At 38.8% G+C, this 18,782-nt stretch overlaps 1 protein-coding gene across 1 annotated transcript in view; it reads right to left on the bottom strand.

The window, feature by feature from the left end:
- Positions 1-18,782, bottom strand: part of IL31RA (interleukin 31 receptor A) — a 60,931-nt gene that overhangs the window by 22,910 nt on the left and 19,239 nt on the right. The window contains 2 exon segments of the mRNA XM_036847264.1: positions 2,310-2,526; positions 4,057-4,136. Coding sequence (XP_036703159.1) covers positions 2,310-2,526; positions 4,057-4,136 — 297 coding nt within the window.

Here is an 18,782-nt window from a genome sequence, read left to right as displayed (position 1 = left end):
ATGTCTAGGACCAGGACCTGTAAAGAGGTCTATAAAGGGCCAAATATAAACATTTTAGGTTTTGCAGGCCTCTGTCACAACTACTCAGATCTGCCATTGTTGCACAAAGGGAGACATAGACAATGTAAAAACAAATAGGTGTGGTTGTGTTCCAATAAAACTTTACTTACAAAAACAGGTGTCAGGCCAGGTTTGACCCATGAGCTATAATTTGCCTACACTTGGTCTGGAACCATTATAACTGATGATTGTGCCTACACTTGTGACATAAAGCAAATACCTTCAGAATTGGGAAAAATAAAAAATCCTTTGTGAATTTAGCATAATCTTAAAGTATATTTTATGATTTTTTAAAGTTGATAATCCATGTCTAATAGAAATTCAATTAGTTAGAAATTTTGTTAAGAATCACAATAATAATAATTAGCACTAGACAAAGTATTCTATACACAGTCTCATTTAATATTCACAATAGCCTTATGAGGGAGGTATAGCTAAAAGCCCATTTAATAAGTAGCTAAGGTTTAGAGAGGTTAGATAATTTGCCCAAGGTTTATGGTATCTAGTGAAAGAACAAAGATTTGAATCCAGAGCTGCTAGACTCCAAAGCCCATGTTTTTATTCCCTACCCTTTCCTGCCTCCCACTACAGGGCCACACCAGGAAACTGCGATTACTATTCATCAGCGCCTCTGTTAACACAGAATGTGTGTTCAGTGACACACACATTTGTTGGAAACTTCATCACCACGGGTATTGGATAGGCAGGAACTAGGATGCCAGGAGCTAAGGGCTGTGGCAAACACTGACTAAAACAATATCAAATACTGACTAAAATAATATCAAATGTAGCTCAAAACACACACACACAAAAACGAATATCTAGGAGTTCTAAAATGAGGCAAAAGAACACATGGGTTAAATTTAAGAAGAGAAAGAAGAAGGGCTTCCCTGGTGGTCCAAGTGGTTAAGAATCTGCCTTCCAATGCAGGGGGTGCGGATTTGATCCCTGGTCGGGGAACTAAGATCCCACATGCCACAGGGCAACTAAGCCACCACACTGCAACTACTGAGCCTGCGCACTTTGGAGCCTGCTCGCTTTGGAGCCTGCTCGCTCGCTACAACTAGAGAGAAGCCCGTGCACCGCAACGAAGAGCCCACGTGCTGCAACGAAAGATCCCACGTGCCTCAACTAAGACCCAACGCAGCCAAAAACAAATAGATAAATAAATTTAAAAATTAAAAAATACATAAAAATTAAAAGTACTATGATTAAAAAAAAAAAAAGAAGAGAAAGAAGAAAGTACAGGCAGACAAGTCTAGCGCTGGTAGTGTAAATGCCTGATATAATTCTAGATCTAAGCAAACAGAGAGAGATGGAGAATTGGAGAGCGCATTCCCTAGCTATGGTGTGTTTCAACAAATACTGAGCGCCTTTTCTATGCCAACTGCTCTATGTTTATTCTAGATTTTGGAAATGGAAGAGGAGGAGGAGGAGAGGATCAGGAGGAGAAAGAAAATGAGGAGAAGAGAAAAACAGACCAAAAAGAAAAATCTCTGCCCTCATGGAACTTGCATCCTATTGATGGAGAGATAGGTAATAATCAAAATAAATGAGAAAATCTATAGAATGAGGAATAGTAAGATCTATAGAGAAAAATAAAGCAGGGAAGAGGGAATCCATTGCTTGCAATTCCTTGACTGAGACTCAAAGAAGCTATTTTATTCCAAAACAGAATACAAAATATGAGTTTACCTGGGAGCAGTAACATTTTCTAAATTACTTAATTAAAGGTGTAACAAGCAATTTATTGGCAAGTATAAACATTAGAAATTTCCCTAACTTGATAGTCAAATGGAAGGGAGAAAAGGAAGAAAACAGGAGAGTGAGCAAACCAAGCCTGGATACAGTCAGTCCTGTGAGGGGAAGATTTCAAAAGAGGTTTCAGCCACTGAGGATAAATGTGGCAGATTTGGCAGATTTGACAGATTTTTATGGCTTAACCCAGCTTATATTGACTCAGAACAAAATAAATACAAGCTGCATGTAGAACTTCTAGGCTCATGACTTTGTATCATATGACTTATGAAGTCTCTGATTTTCAACACAGGCTTTGTTCCAAAGGAACTTTATTTCAAGAGGTTCATGAATTACTCAAAGATTATGATCATTCCCCCATAACCTAAAAAGTCCTCACTTCAGAATCATTTTGACTCTAGAGAAACAGCAGCCTCTGAGAGGATAGGGACTACTCCTTGGACATTTGGATGGGGTCAGGCATCTAAGTAAGAAGTTTATGTTATACTTACGCTTTTCATCAATAGCTGGAATCCTCAGCGTGGCCACTGGAGACTCCCCAAGAGAATTGTAAGAAATCACATATACCCGGTAGGTCTTGCCTCCCTGATACAATTTAAGCTGCTGATTAGTGGTGTTCATTGTCTCTGTGAGGTTAGTGTTGTTTTCTGGAAAGTACCATATGTTGTAGCCAAGAGTTTTCTCCAGGACCGGGGCTCCTCTTGCCTTCTGAACACAGAGGAAACAAAATTTATCACCAAAAGCGAAGAAAGAAAGGCACTGAGGCAGTCATAAATGGTGGGAATCAGGGTGGGAGGTAATATTAACTATAAGGTGCTAAACTACAATCAGGTAATTACCCTTCCGGGATGCATAACATACCCTGTGCCAATAACAACTTTATTGAGATATAATTCACACACCAGAAAATTCACTTTTTTGAAGTGTACGACTCTGGCTTTTAGTATATTCAGAGTTGTGTAATCATCACCACTATCTAATTTTAGTCCATTCTTTTTTAAGCAGCTCTAATTCTTAGAAAACTCTCCTATTGAAGCAAAAGGAAGACCAGCCCCCAGGCGAGGGGGAGGAGGGCATTGAAGTCCATCTCACCTACTTCACAGGTTGGACTACTTGACCCAGGTTGGTCTGGCCTCACGCGGTATGTGCCATTGTTTACTTTCCTACCTCAAAAATATGTTGACAGGGTTTCTCTGGTGACGCAGTGGTTAAGAATCCACCTGCCAATGCAGGGGACATGGGTTCGATCCTTGGTCCAGGAAGATCCCACATGCCACGGAGCAACTAAGTCTGTGGCCACAACTACTGAGCCTGCTTTCTAGAGCCTGTGAGCCACAACTACTGAAGTCCACGCGCCTAGAGCCCGTGCTCCACAACAAGAGAAGCCACAGCAATGAGAAGCCCGCGCATCGCAACAAAAAGTACCCCCCGCTCACCGCAACTAGAGAAAGCCTGTGCACAGCAATAAAGACCCAACACAGCCAAAAATAGATGAGTATTACCTGAGAATTCTGGAGACACACCAAAGAGTTTTGGCATCTCACTGCTCTCCTCCCTCTCTTCTTTCCCCCAGCTCCCCACCTCCTCTCTCCTATTTCCTGGCTGTTTTTTCCCTCTGTTTGCCCTTTTCCTTTCCTGCTTCTTCCCCTCCTTTTCTGTCCTTTTTCTTACAATCTCCTCTCATCTCTTCCTCCTCGCTCATCTCCTCTGCATTACCCACCTGGCTCCTCCTTTGTTCCTCACTCCCCGGCCTCCATCCTACAAAGGACACTTTTTCTATCCTTGCACCCCACTATCCCAGTACTCAGGAAGTCACTTGTGCAGTATATGTTGGCAGTAACTTCAGGACACACTAGTAAGCTCACCGCAAGCCAGTGCTCTTCTCCACTGTGACAGTGGGGCTATATAATTTTACATTGCCTTCTAGTGGAGGCCAGCTAGTGACGGTCTTCTCCAGAAGGTCAAGGTGCCTCCTGCACTTACACTTTTTACCTGTCCCAAATGTTAACATTTCAGACCAAAGAAGAGGGGCCAGGGTCTGTAATGCACATTTAGGCCATCTACAAAATGATTTATAGGGCTTTTTGGAGGTGGGAAACCATTGTGAGATTTGGGGCATCAAAGCCTCTAGGGAAGGAAATTAAGGAGGTAAAACGCCAATAATCACAGTTCTTAGAGGTGTAAGAGACCAAGGCTTTTTAACAGAAATTGTAAATAAATAACCCAGAGGGAGGTCACCTTCCACAGCAACTGCACTGGCCTTCTTCCATCCACCTCAGCTAGTCCCAGGACTCACCACAGATCCAGGCCATGTGGAGCTGTAAGGAACAAGAGTGAGGTGCTCAACACAGACCAGAGGGAGCTGCAGCAGGAGATGGTGAAATTAGCTAGGCTGCCTGTTTAGAAGATGCAGTTGGAAAGGATTTGCTTGAGGGAGGCAGCAAGAGTGAGGGGAGGAGTGGCAGTATGTCAACATTGCAACAATGTCTTCATATCGTGGCTGAAGGACTGGAATCAACCAAAGGTCAAAAGTAACTGGCAATCTATAAAATCAGTATCCTATATATAAATCACTCCCCCACCACACAATGAAAACGTTGGGATTTTCTTGTGTTGGAACACTACTATAATGTGGTGCAAAGCTTTGTACTTTGTGAAAAAATAAAATCACAATTATTTAGTGCAAAAATAAAAATAAAATAAAATAAAACTGCCCTTGGATCTGATGACTAAAGGTAAAATAAAACTACAATAGACCCCATCATAATATAATTTATCACTCAAATCTGGATTGGAATGTGACATCTCCTGTCCTCTAAGATATAACATTCACATACATTAAAGCTGGGAATGACATAGATAACTGATAAAGAGATTATACAGAGAGGAACCAAGATGGCGGAGTAGAAGGACGTGCTCTCACTCCCTCTTGCGAGAACACCAGAATCACAACTAGCTGCTGGACAATCATCGACAGGAAGACACTGGAACTCACCAAAAAAGATACCCCACATCCAAAGATAAAGGAGAAGCCACAATGAGACGATAGGAGGGGCGCAATCACAGTAAAATCAAATCCCATAACTGCTGGGTGGGTGACTCACAGACTGGAGAACACTTATACCACAGAAGTCCACCCACTGGAGTGAAGGTTCTGAGCCCCACGTCAAGCTTCCCAACCTGGGGGTCCGGCAACGGGAGGAGGAATTCCTAGAGAATCAGACTTTGAAGACTAGTGGGATTTGATTGCAGGACTTCGACAGGACTGGGGGAAATAGAGACTCCACTCTTGGAGGGCACACGCAAAGTAGTGTGCGCATCAGGACCCAGGGCAAGAAGCAGTGACCTCGTAGGAGACTGAACCAGACCTACCTGCTAGTGTTGGAGGGTCTCCTGCAGAGGTGGGGGGTGCCTGTGGCTCACCATGGGGACAAGGACACTGGCAGCAGAAGTTCTGGGAAGTACTCCTTGGCATGAGCCCTCCCAGAGTCTGCCATTAGCCCCACCAAAGAGACCAGCTAGGCTCCAGTGTTGGGTTGCCTCGGGCCAAACGGCCAACAGGGAGGGAACCCAGCCCCACCCATGAGCAGTCAAGCAGATTAAAGTTTTACTGAGCTCTGCCCACCAGAGCAACAGTCAGCTCTACCCACCACCAGTCCCTCCCATCAGGAAACTTGCACAAGCCTCTTAGATAGCCTCATCCACCACAGGGCAGACAGCAGAAGCAAGAAGAACTACAATCCTGCAGCCTGTGGAACAAAAATCACATTCACAGAAAGACAAGATGAAAAGGCAGAGAGCTATGTACCAGATGAAGGAACAAGATAAAACCCAGAAAAACAACCAAATGAAGTGGAGATGGACAACCTTCCAGAAAAAGAATTCAGAATAATGAGAGTGAAGATGATCCAGAATCGTGGAAAAAGAATGGAGGCAAGGATCAAGAAGATGCAAGAAATGTTTAACAAAGACCTAGAAGAACTAAAGAACAAACAAACAGAGATGAACAAAACAATAACTAAAATGAAAAATACACTAGAAGGATCAATAGCAGAATGACTGAGGCAGAAGAATGGATAAGTGACCTGAAAAACAGAATAGTGGAAATCACTGCTGCAGAACAGAATAAAGAAAAAAGAATGAAAAGAAATGAAGACAGTTTAAGAGACCTCTGGGACAACATTAAACACATCAACACTCGCATTATAGGGGTCCCAGAAGGAAAAGAGAGAGGGGACCTGAGAAAATATTTGAAAAGATAATAGCAGAAAACTTCCCTAACACGGGAAAGGAAACAGTCACTCAAGTCCAGGAAGCACAGAGAGTCCCAGGCAGGATAAACCCAAGGAGGAACATGCCAAGAGACATAGTAATCAAATTGACAAAAATTAAAGACAAAGAAAAAATATTAAAAGCAACAAGAGAAAAATGACAAATAATATACAAGGGAACTCCCATAAGGTTATCAGCTGATTTCTCAGCAGAAACTCTACAGGCCAGAAGGGAGTGGCACAACATATTTAAAGTGATGAAGGGGAAGAACCTACAGCCAAGAATACTCTACCCAGCAAGGCTCTCATTCAGATTTGACAGAGAAATCAAAAGCTTTACAGACAAGCAAAAGCTAAGAGGATTCAGCACCACCAGACCAGCTTTGAAACAAATGTTAAAGAAACTTCTCTAGGGGAGAAAGAGACCAGCAACTTAAAACAACACTGCACATATATAGATTGCTATATTAAAAGCTCGTGGGAACAGCAAACCCAAAAGCTACAATAGATACACATACAAAAGAGAAAAAGCAACCCAAACAACACTAAAGATGGTCATCAAACCACAAGAGAAGAGAACAAAAGCGGAAGGGAAGAAAAAGGACCTATGAAAACAAACCCAAAACAATTAAGAAAATGTTAATAGGAACATACATATCGATAATTACCTTAAATATAAATGGATTAAATGCTCTAACCAAAAGACATAGACTGGCTGAATGGATTGAAAAACAAGACCCACTGTCTACAAGAGACCCACTTCAGACCTAGGGACACATACAGACTGAAAGTGAAGGGATGGAAAAAGGTATTCCATGCAAATGGAAATCAAAAGAAAGCTGGAGTAGCAATACTCATAGCAGACAAAATAAGCTTTAAAATAAAGACTGTTATAAGAGATGAAGAAGGACACTACATAATTATCAAGGGATCAATCCAAGAAGAAGACGTAACAATTGTAAATATATATGTACCCAACATAGGAGCACCTCAATATGTAAGGCAAATACTAATAGCCATAAAGGGAGAAATCGACAGTAACACAATAATAGTGAGGGACTTTAACCCCCACTTTCATCAATGGACAGATCATCCAGACAGAAAATCAGTAATGAAACACAGACCTCAAATGATACATTAGACCAGATGGACTTAATTGATATTTATACAGCATTCCATCCAAAAGCAGCAGAATGCACATTCCTCTCATGTGCACATGGAACATTTTCCAGGATTGACCACATGCTGGGCCACAAAGCGAGCCTCCATAAATTTAAGAAAATTGATATCATATCAAGCATCTTTTCTGACCACAACACTATGAGATTAGAAGTAAACTACAAGAAAAAAACTGTAAAACACAAACATGTGGAAGCTAAACAATATGCTACTAAACAACCAATGGATCACTGAAGAAATCAAAGAGGAAATCAAAAAATACCTAGAGACAAATGAAAACAAAAGCACAATGATCCAAAACCTATGGGATGCAGCAAAACCCATGCAGCAAAACCTAAGAGGGAAGTTTATAGCAATACAATCTTACCTCAGGAAACATGAAAAATCTCAAATAAACAACCTAACCTTACACCTAAAGCAACTAGAGAAAGAAGAACAAGCAAAACCAAAAGTTAATAGAGGGAAAGAAATCATAAAGATCAGAGCAGAAATAAATGAAATAGAGACGAAGAAAACAAAAGCAAAGATCAATGAAACTAAAAGCTGGTTCTTTGAAAAGATAAACAAAATTGATAAAACTTTAGCCAGACTCATGAAGAAAAAAAGGGACAAGACTCAAATCAATAAAATTAGAAATGAAAAAGGTGAAGTTACAAAGGACACCAGAGAAATACAAAGGACCATGAGAGACTACTACAAGCAAGTGTATGCCAATAAAATGGACAACCTAGAAGAAATGGACAAATTATTAGAAAGGTACAATCTCTCAAGACTGAACCAGGAAGAAATAGAAAATATGAACAGACCAATCACAAGTACTGAAATTGAAACTGATTTTTAAACTCCCAACAAACAAAAGTCCAGGATCAGATGGCTTCACAAGTGAATTCTATCAAACATTTAGGGAAGAGCTAACTATCCTTCTGAAACTGTTCCAAAAAAATTGCAGAGGACGGAAAACTCCCAAATTCATTCTATGAGGCCACCATCACCCTGATACCAAAACCAGACAAAGATACCACAAAAAGAAAATTACAGGCCAATATCACTGATGAACATAGATGCAAAAATCCTCAACAAAATACTAACAAACAGAATCCAAAAACACATTAAAAGGATCATACGCCATGATCAAGTGGGATTTATCCCAGGGATGCAAGGATTTTTCAATATCCGCAAATCAATCCGTGTGATACACCACAACAACAAATTGAAGAATACATACCATATGATCATCTACTGGATGCAGAAAAAGCTTTTGACAAAATTCAAAACCCATTTATGATAAAAACTCTCCAGAAAGTGGGCATAGAGGGACTATACCTCAACATAATAAAGGCCATATATGACAAACCTACAGCTAACATCATACTCAACAGTGAAAAGCTGAAAGCATTTCCTCTAAGATCAGGAACAAGACAAGGATACCCACTCTCACCACTTTTATTCCACATAGTTTTGGAAGTCTTAGCTACAGCAATCAGAGAAGAAAAAGAAATAAAAGGACTCCAAATTGGAAAAGAAGAAGTTAAACCATCACTGTTTGCAGATGACATGATACTATACACAGAAAACCCTAAAGACACTACCGGAAAACTACTAGAGCTCATCAATGAATTTGGTAAAGTCGCAGTTTACAAAATTAATACACAGAAATCTCTTGCATTTCTATACACCAACAATGAAAGATCAGAAAGAGAAATTAAAGAAACAATCCCATTTACCATCACATCAAAAAGAATAAAATACCTAGGAATAAACCTACCTAAGGAGACAAAAGACCTGTACTCTGAAAAGTACAAGATACTGATGAAAGAAAGTGAAGACGACATAAACAAATGGAAAGATATACCATGTTCTTGGATTGGCAGAATCAATGACTATACTACCTAAGGCAATCTACAGATTCAATGCAATCCCTATCAAATTACCAATGGCATTTTTCACGGAACTAGAACAAAAAAAATCGTAAAATCTGTATGTAGACACAAAAGACCCTGAACACCCAAAGCAACCTAGAGGAAAATAAAAACCAAAAATGCAGCAGAGGGAATCAGGATGCCCGGCTTCAGACTATACTACAAAGCTACAGTCATCAAAACAGTATGATACTGGCACAAAAATAGAAATATAGATGAGTGGAACAGGATACAAAGCCCAGAAATAAACCCATGAACCTATGGTCAATTAATCTACAGCAATGGAGGCAAGACTGTACAATGGAGGAAAGACAGCCTCTTCAATAAATGGTGCTGGGAAAACTTGACAGATATATGTAGAAAAATGAAATTAGAACATTCTTTAACACCATACACAAAAATAAACTCAAAATGGATTAAAGACCTAAATTTGAGACTGGACACTATAAAACTCTTACAGTAAAACAGGCAGAACACTCTCTGACATAAATCACAGCAATATCTTTTTCAATATGTCTCCCAGAGTAATGGAAATAAAAACAAAAATAAACAAATGGAACCTAATTAAACTCAAAAGCTTTTGCACAGCAAAGAAAACCATAAACAAAACAAAAAGACAATCCACAGAATGGGAGAAAATACTTGCAAATGATGTGAACGACAAGGGATTAGTCTCTAAAATTTACACACAGCTCATGTGGCTTAATATCATCAAAACAAACAATCCAATCAAAACATGACAGAAGACCTAAATAGACATTTCTCCAAAGAAAACATACAGATGGCCAAGAGGCACATGAAAAGATGTTCAACATCACTAATTATTAGAGAAATGCTAATCAAAACTACTATGAGATATTACCTCACACCAGTCAGAATGGCTACCATCAAAAAATCCACAAACAATAAATCCTGGAGAGGGTGTGGAGAGAAGGGAACCCTCCTACACTGTTGGTGGGAATGTAAATTGGTACAGCCACTGTGGAGAACAGTATGGAGGTTCCTTAAAAACTTAAAATAGAGCTATCATATGATCCAGCAATCCCACTCTTGGGCATATATTTGGAGAAAAACATGGTCTGAAAGAATGCATGCACCTCAATGTTCACTGCAGCACTGTTTACAATACCCAAGACATGGAAGTAACCTAAATGTCTATCGAAAGAGGAATGGATAAAGAAGATGTGGTACATATATACAATGGAATATTAGTCAGCCATTAAAAAGAATGAAATAGTGCCATTTGCAGCAACATGGATGGACCTAGAGATTGTCATATTGAGTGAAGTAAGTCAGACAGAGAAAGAGAAATATTGTATGATATCACTTATATGCAGAATCTTAAAAAATGATACAAATGAACTTATTTACAAAACAGAAACAGACTCACAGACTTAGAGAATGAACTTATGGTTACCAGGGGGAAAGGGTGGAGGGGAGGGATAGTTAGGGAGTTTGGGATTGACATATACACAGTGCTATATTTAAAATGGATAACCAACAAGGACCTACTGTATAGCACAGGGAACTCTGCTCAATATTATGCAGCAACCTAAATGGGAAAAGAATTTGAAAAAATAGATTCAAGTATATGTATAACTGAATCACTTTTCTGTAAACCTGAAACTAACACAACATTGTTAATCAACTATACTCCAATATAAAATAAAAAGATTTAAAAATAACAACTATATTAATAGCTTGGTGAAACAATATTTAAACAGTGTCTAAGGGGTTTCATCTTGTCCAATAGGCTAATTTTGAGATGTTAATGTTCCACTCTCTTATGTTTCCTTCCTTCCCCATTATAAGCAAGAAGACAGGACCCTTGTTATTTCTTTTACTCAGGAATGTGAACAGGCTGGAAATGTCCACTTGAAGTCAATGACTCTTCCAGTCGTTAGGGAGGGCTCAGATTAATGGGAGAGGTACCTCAAGGAAGGGAGAAGAGAGTGTCTAGAGAGGCAGCAGAGAATAAGAGGAAGAAAACCCCCACCCAGCCCCAGACCATGGAGAGGTAAAGGATTTTCTAGGTTTCAAGAGTTTGATCTGAAGGGCTTCCCCAGGACTTTGGTGGTGCTCATGAACCTGGAACCTCAGCATAACTATGAGTTTGTGTGTTGGGGTGAAGGTGATCCCTAATAATGCCTGAGATCAAATTTCCTGCCATTCCAACAGGATAGGGACTATCAGATTCAGGCTGAATTTTTAAAGTTGTTATATTACTTTCAAGAGTTATGGAATAGGAGTCACACCCCTATGTGTTCCAATTTCCAAACTGTATATCATTCATGTAATAATTTACATTCTGTGGTAGACATCTTCTCAAATGTCTCCCATTGGAATTTAAATTGATGCAGCCAATATGGAAAACAGTATGGAGATTCCTCAAAATCTAAAAATAAAACTACCATATGATCCAGCAATTCCACTTCTGAGTATTTACCCAGAGAAAACAAAAACAGTATTTTGAAAGGATACATGCACACCTATGTTCACTGCAGCATTATTTACAATAGCCAAGATACGGAAGCACCCTAAGTGTCCATCAATGGATGAATGGTTAAAGAAGATGTGGTATAAATATACAGTAAAATACTACTCAGCCATAGAAAAAGAATGAAATCCTGTCATTTGAGACAACATGGATGGACCTTGAGGGTACCATGCTAAGTGAAATATGTCAGACAAAGAAAGATACATACTGCATGATTTCACTTGTATGTGAAATGTAAAAACAAAACAAACAAAATTCACAGATACAGAGAACGGACTGATGGCTGCCAGAGTGGAGAGGAGTTAAGGGGAGGGCAAATTGGGAGAAGGGGATCAAAAGGTACAAACTTCCAGTTATAAAAGAAATGAGTCATGGGGATGTAATGTACAGCATAGTAACTATAGTCAATATTGTACTGCAAGTCTGAAAGTTGCTAAGAAAATAAATCTTAAAAGTTCTCATTACAAGAAAAAATTCTTATAACTTTGTATGGTGACAGAGCATAACTAGACAGATTGTGATAATTTCTTAATGTATACAAATACTGTATCATTATGTTGTACACCTGAAACTAATATACTGTTGGATGTCAATTAGACTTCAATTAAAAAAATAAAAATGTCTGCCAATCATCTTGCCTTTTGTTATTCATGCTCTGTGTAATGCTCTCTTGAGTGTAGGTTGGAATTGGTGAGTCACTTCTAATTAACAGAACACAGAAAAAGTGATGGGATGTCACTTCTGTGATCAGGTTATAAAATTTTAACTTTTTTCTTTCTCAACTCTCTCCTGACCTCTCACTTGCTCACCGTGATGACACCAGTGGTCACATTGTAAACTGTGCTATGGAGAGGCACATGTGGCAAGGAACTCACAGGGCAACCTTTGATAACAGCTCGTGAGAAACTGCAGTCTTAAGTCCAACAACCTGAGAGGAACTAAATCTTGCCAACAACCACTTGAGTGAGCTTGGAAGCAGATCTTTACTCAACCAAGTCCTGAGATGACCGTCCCAGCCAACACCTTCATTGCAGCTTTGTGAGACACGCAGAACCAGAGGACCCGGCTAAGTCATGCCCAGATTCCTAACCCACAGAAATGGTGAGATAATAAATGTTGATTTATGCCTCTCAGTTTGGGGCTAATTTATTATGCAGCAATAGATAACTAAAACAGATTTCAAGAGAAAAAGTAGAAAAGAGAATGTGCTAATATACATTTACCTATGGGTGATATTTCTGTAGAAAGTAAAATCTAGGCAGTGCTTCTTAAGCAGTGGTGCACATCAGAATAACTCAGGGCTAAGAGGAGTGTTAGAAGACAGAAATATACGGAAAAGGTAAAGTGGGGTAATAAAAAATAAGGAAAACGAAGTCCATTTTTTTCCAATGAGATTCCACTGCCCAAGCCTCTGGTTCAGTCCATAGCAGGTGAGGCTGTCAGAGCCACTGTCTCAGGATTTGCTCTCCTTGTTACAAAAGGGCTTTGGTTCACCACATTTCTTATGTGGTCTTTCAGGATCCTTTGGCTTCCTGCTATCTACCAGTTGAATTTGGTTTCCAAATTGCATTAAAGATAAATGCAGGGGCTTCCCTGGTGGAGCAGTAGTTAAGAATCCGCCTGCCCTTGCAGGGGACAGGGGTTCAAGCCCTGGCCTGGGAAGATCCCACATGCCACGGAGCAACTAAGCCCATGCACCACAACTACTGAGCCTGCACTCTAGAGCCCGTGAGCCACAACTACTGAAGCCTGCATGCCACAACTACTGAAGCCCGCATGCCACAACTACTGAAGCCTGCACGCCTATAGACCGTGCTCCGCAGCAAGAGAAGCCACTACAATGAGAAGCCCACGCACCACAATGAAGAGTAGCCCCCGCTCGCCACAATTAGAGAAAGCCCATGTGCAGCAACAAAGACCCAACGCAGCCAAAAATAAATAAATAAAAATTTTAAAAAAGAAAAAAAGATAAATGCAAGTGAAGAGGGACACTGTTGTGATATCATCAGAATCTTATCCCCAGTCCTTATTCCAAGACAGGCTTAGCAGTCAGATTTGGGGAAATGGCTCCAGTTGGATCCTTAGAACATTCCATAGTTTAATTAGTTTGTTCTGCCCTGGCAGAGGTTGTGAAACAGCTCACGGTAGTCCTGACACAGAGTAAAGTGAAAGTTTCCTTTCATATGTGTAGTCTCTTCAGGACTCCCTCCAGTTAGTGAGACCCATGAGCTAGTGAAATTAGTAAAGTCTCATTTTCAGTCATATCATGTCTCCCAAAACTACTAAGCAAGATTTCAAGTCATTCCCAGAAAGCCTTGGCATGCTTAGAGGTGCTAACAATCCCTAGAAAACACTAGCGAGTGGGGGAAAAAAAGAGGACATAAGATTTGACAGTTAAGTGTTTTACTACTTTGACCTTTACAGGATAAGGACTTTGGGCCAAAAAAAAGAAAAAGGAAAACTTACTCTTCTCAGGTGACTGAGAAATAATTTACTTAGCCATGGGAAGCTCTCATAATTAAATAAGGAGGAACAATCATCAAAGAAAAATTAAACATTGGCCTCTCTGCTGCAGAATGTCCACTGTATTCCCTTCTGATTCTATACCCTACACCTCAGTCTATCTCAACAGAACATGTTAGGACAGTCTAAAACAGAGATGCCAAAGACATAAACTGCCAAATTCAAGATCTTATGTAGGAAATGTTTAAAAGAAAGATAGGTAAGAAAATATAAAAAGATATTGTATCTCACCAAGATTGAGACTTTTTGATTCTGTACTTGCTTTTTTTAAAATTGAAGTATAGTTGATTTACACGATTATATTAGTTTCAGGTGTACAACATAGTGATTAACATTTTTATAGATTATACTCCATTTAAAGTTATTACAAAATATTGGCTATGTTCCCTGTGCTGTACAATATAACCCTGTAGCTTATTTTATACATAATAGTTTGTATTTCTTAATCCTCTACCCCCGTCTCTCCCCACTGGTAACCACTAATTTGTTCTCTATAACTGTGAGTCTGTTTTGTTATGTTTATTCGTTTATTTTTCAGATTCCACATATAAATGATAACATACAGTATTTGTCTTTCTCTGTTTCAATTATTTCACTAAGCATTATATATTCCAGGTCCATATATGTTGTTGCAAATGGCACAATTTCATTCTTTTTTATGGCCAAGTAATATCCCATTGTATATATATACCACACCTTCTTTATCCACGTAGCTGTTGATGGACAATTAGGTTGCTTCCATATCTCGGTTACTGCAAATAATGCTGCTTTGAACACTGGAGTACATATATCTTTTCAAATTAGTGTTTTCCTTTTACATACCCAGGAGTGGAATTGCTGGATCATATGGTATCTCTAGTTTTTAGTTTTTTGAGGAACTTACATACTGTTTTCCATAGTGGCTGCACCAATTTACATTCCCACCAACAGCATAGGAGGGTTCCCTTTTCTCCACATCCTCACCAACACTTGTTATTTGTAGACATTTTGATAATAGCCATGACATGTGTGAGGTGATATCTCACTGGGTTTTGATTTGCATTTCCCTAATTATTAGCAACATTGAACATCTTTTCTTGTGCCTGTTGGCCATCTGTATGTCTTCTTTGGAAAAATGTCTATTCGGGTCTTCTGCCCATTTTTTAATTGGGCTACTGGTTTTTTTTGATACTAAGTTGTATGAGCTATTTATATATATATTGGATATTAACTCCTTGTTGGTCATATCATTTGCAAATATTTTCTCCCATTCAGTAGGTTGTCTTTTCTTTGTTAATGGTTTCCTTTGCTGTGTGAAAGCTTTTAGTCTAATTAGGCCCCATTTGTTTATTTTTGCTTTTATTTCTTTTGCCTTAGGAGACAGATCCAAAAGAATATTGCTACACTTTATGTCAAAGGGTGTTCTGCTTTTGTTTTCCTCTAGGAGTTCTAAGGATTCAGGTTTTTTTTGTTTTGTTTTGTTTTGTTTTTAATTAATTAATTAATTTATTTATTTATTTTTGGCTGTGTTGTGTCTCCGTTTCTGTGCGAGGGCTTTCTCCAGTTGCGGCAAGCGGGGGCCACTCTTCATCGCCGTGTGCGGGCCTCACACTGTCGCGGCCTCTCCCGTTGCGGAGCACAGGTTCCAGACGCGCAGGCTCAGTACTTGTAGCTCACGGGCTTAGTTGCTCCGTGGCATGTGGGATCTTCCCAGACCAGGGCTCGAACCCGTGTCCCCTGCATTGGCAGGCAGATTCTTAACCACTGCGCCACCAGGGAAGCCCGGCTTCAGGTTTTATATTTAGGTTTTTAACCCATTTAGAGTTTATTTTTACATATGGTGTGAGGAAATGTTCTAATCTCCTTGTTTTACATGTAGCTGTTTTCCCAGCACCACTTGTTGAAGTGATTATCTTTTCTCTATTGTATATTCTTGCCTCCTTTGTCAAAGACTAATTGAACATAAGTGTGTGGGTTTATTTCTGGGCTCTTTATTCTGTCCCATTGATCTATGAGTCTGTTTTTGTGCAAGTACCATACTGTTTTGATTACTGTAGATTTGTAGTACAGTCTGAAGTCAGGGAGTGTAACACTTACAGCTTTGTTCTTTTTTCCTCAAGATTGCTTTGGATATTCAGAGGCTTTTGTGGTCCCATATAAATTTTAGGATTATTTGTTCTACTGTGAAAAATGTCATGAGTATTTTAAATAGGGATTGCATTAAATCTGTAGATTGCTTTGGGTAGTACGGATATTTTAACAAAATTATTCCAATCCATGAACATGGGATACCTTTCCATTTCTTTGTATCATCTTCAATTTCCTTCATCAATGTTTCATAGTTTTCAGGGACTTCCCTGGCGGTCCAGTGGTTAAGACTCCATGCTTCCAATGCAGGGGACGCAGTTTCAATTCCTGGTTAGGGAACTAAGATCCCACATGCCCTCGCACACAGCCTAAAAAAAAAAAAGTTTTATAGTTTTCAGAGCACAGGTCTTTCACCTCCTTGGTTACGTTTATTATTAGGTATTTTATTCTTTTGATGTGATTTTAAATAGAATTGCTTTCTTGTTTTCTCTTTCTGAAAGTTCATTACTAGTGGCTAGAAAAACAACAGATGTCTGTATAGTAATCTTGTATCTTGCAACTTTAATGAATTCATTTATTACTTCTGATAGTTTTTGGTGGAGACTTTAGGGTTTTTTACATATATAGTATCACATCATCTGCAAATAGAGACAGTTTTGTTTCTTCCCTTCCAATTTGGATGACTTTCATTTCTTTTTCTTGTTTGCTGTGGCTAGGACTTCCAATACTATGTTAAATTAAAGTGGCGAGAGTGGACATCCTTGTCTTATTCCTGATTTGAGAGGAAAAGCTTTCAGCTTTTCACTGTTGAAAATGATGTTAGCTGTGAGTTTGTCATAAATGCCCTTTATTATGTTGAAGTATGTTCCCTATATACCAACTTCAATGAGAGTTTTTTTTATCGTGATTGGATGGTGAATTTTGTCAAATGCTTTTTCTGAGTCTATTGAGATGATCATGTGATTTTTTTATCCTTCCCTTTGTTAAGGTGGTGTATCACACTGATTGATTTGCAAATATTGAACCATCCTTGCATCCCTGGAATAAATCCTACCTGATCATTGTGTATGATCCTTTTTATATATTGTTGGATTTGGTTTGTTAATATTTTGTTGAGGATTTTTGCATCTATGTTCATCAGAGATATTGGCCTGTGATTTTGTTTTTTTCTGTAGTGTCTTTGCTTTTGGTATCAGGGTAATACTAGCCTCATAGAAATGAATTTGGAAGTGTTCCCTCCTCTTCAACTTTTTTGGAATAGTTTGAGAAGTATAGGTATTAGTGCTTCTTTATGTGTTTGATAGAATTCCCCTGTGAAGTCTTCCAGCCCTGGACTTTTGTTTGCTGGAAGTTTTTAAAATTACAAATTCAATTTCACTACTAGTGATTGGTCTGTTCAGATTGCCTATTTCTTCCTGATTCAGTCTTGGAAGACTGTATGCTTATAGAAATGTGTCCATTTCTTCTAGTTTGTCCAATTTGTTGGTGTATAACTGTTCCTAGTATTCTCTTACGATTTTTTGTAGCTCTGTGGTATCAGCTATTATTTCTCCTCTTTCACTTCTTATTTTATTTGGGTCCTCTATTTTTTTCTGGATGGGCCTGGCTAAAGACTTATCAATTTGTTTTGTTCTGTTTCATTTTTCAAAAAAACAGCTCTTGGCTTCACTGATCTTTTCTATTGGTTTTTTTTGGGGGGGAGGGGCTCTATTTCATTTCCTTGTTGATCTTTACTATTTCCTTCCTTCTACTGACTTTGGGCTCTGTTTGTTCTTCTTTTTCTAATTCCTTTAGATGGTAGGTTAGGTTGTTTGAGATTTTTCTTGTTTCCTGAGGTAGGCCTGTATCGCTACAAGCTTCCCTTTTAGACCTGTTTTTGTTGTGTCACATAGATTTTGGAAAGTTGTGCTTTTATTTTGTCTCAAGGTATTTTCTGATTTTCTTTTTATTTCTTCATTGACCCATTGGTTTTTTAGTAGCTTGTTGTTTAGTCTCCATGTGTTTGGGTTTTTTCCCCATTTTTCTTACTGTAGTTGATTTCTAGTTTCATACTGTTGTGGTCAGAAAAAATGCTTGATATAATTTCTATCCTCTTAAATTTGTTGAGACTTGTGTTGTGTCCTAGCATATGATTTACCCCGGAGAACGTTCCATGTGCACTTGAAAAGAACGTGTATTCTGCTGGTTTTGGATGGAATATCCTATAGATATCTATTAAGTCCAACTGATCTAATGTATCATTTAATACTACTGTTTCCTTGTTGATTTACTGTCTGGATGATCTGTCTACTGATGTAAGTGGGGTGTTAAAGTCACCTATTATTAATGTCAATTTCTCCCTTTACATCTGTTAATATTTGCTTTATACATTTAGGTGCTCCTATGTAAGGTACATACATGTTAACAAATGTTGTATCCTCTTATTGTATTGATCCCTTTTATCAATATATAATGGCCTTATTTGTCTTTTGTTATAGACTTTGTTTTAAAGTCTATCTTATCTTATAA

Source organism: Balaenoptera musculus, chromosome 3 (genome assembly GCF_009873245.2).
Source record: "Balaenoptera musculus isolate JJ_BM4_2016_0621 chromosome 3, mBalMus1.pri.v3, whole genome shotgun sequence".
NCBI classification, from domain to species: domain Eukaryota; kingdom Metazoa; phylum Chordata; class Mammalia; order Artiodactyla; family Balaenopteridae; genus Balaenoptera; species Balaenoptera musculus.
Note: the sequence above shows the minus strand (reverse complement) of the source record. Positions and strands in the feature narration are given on the sequence as shown.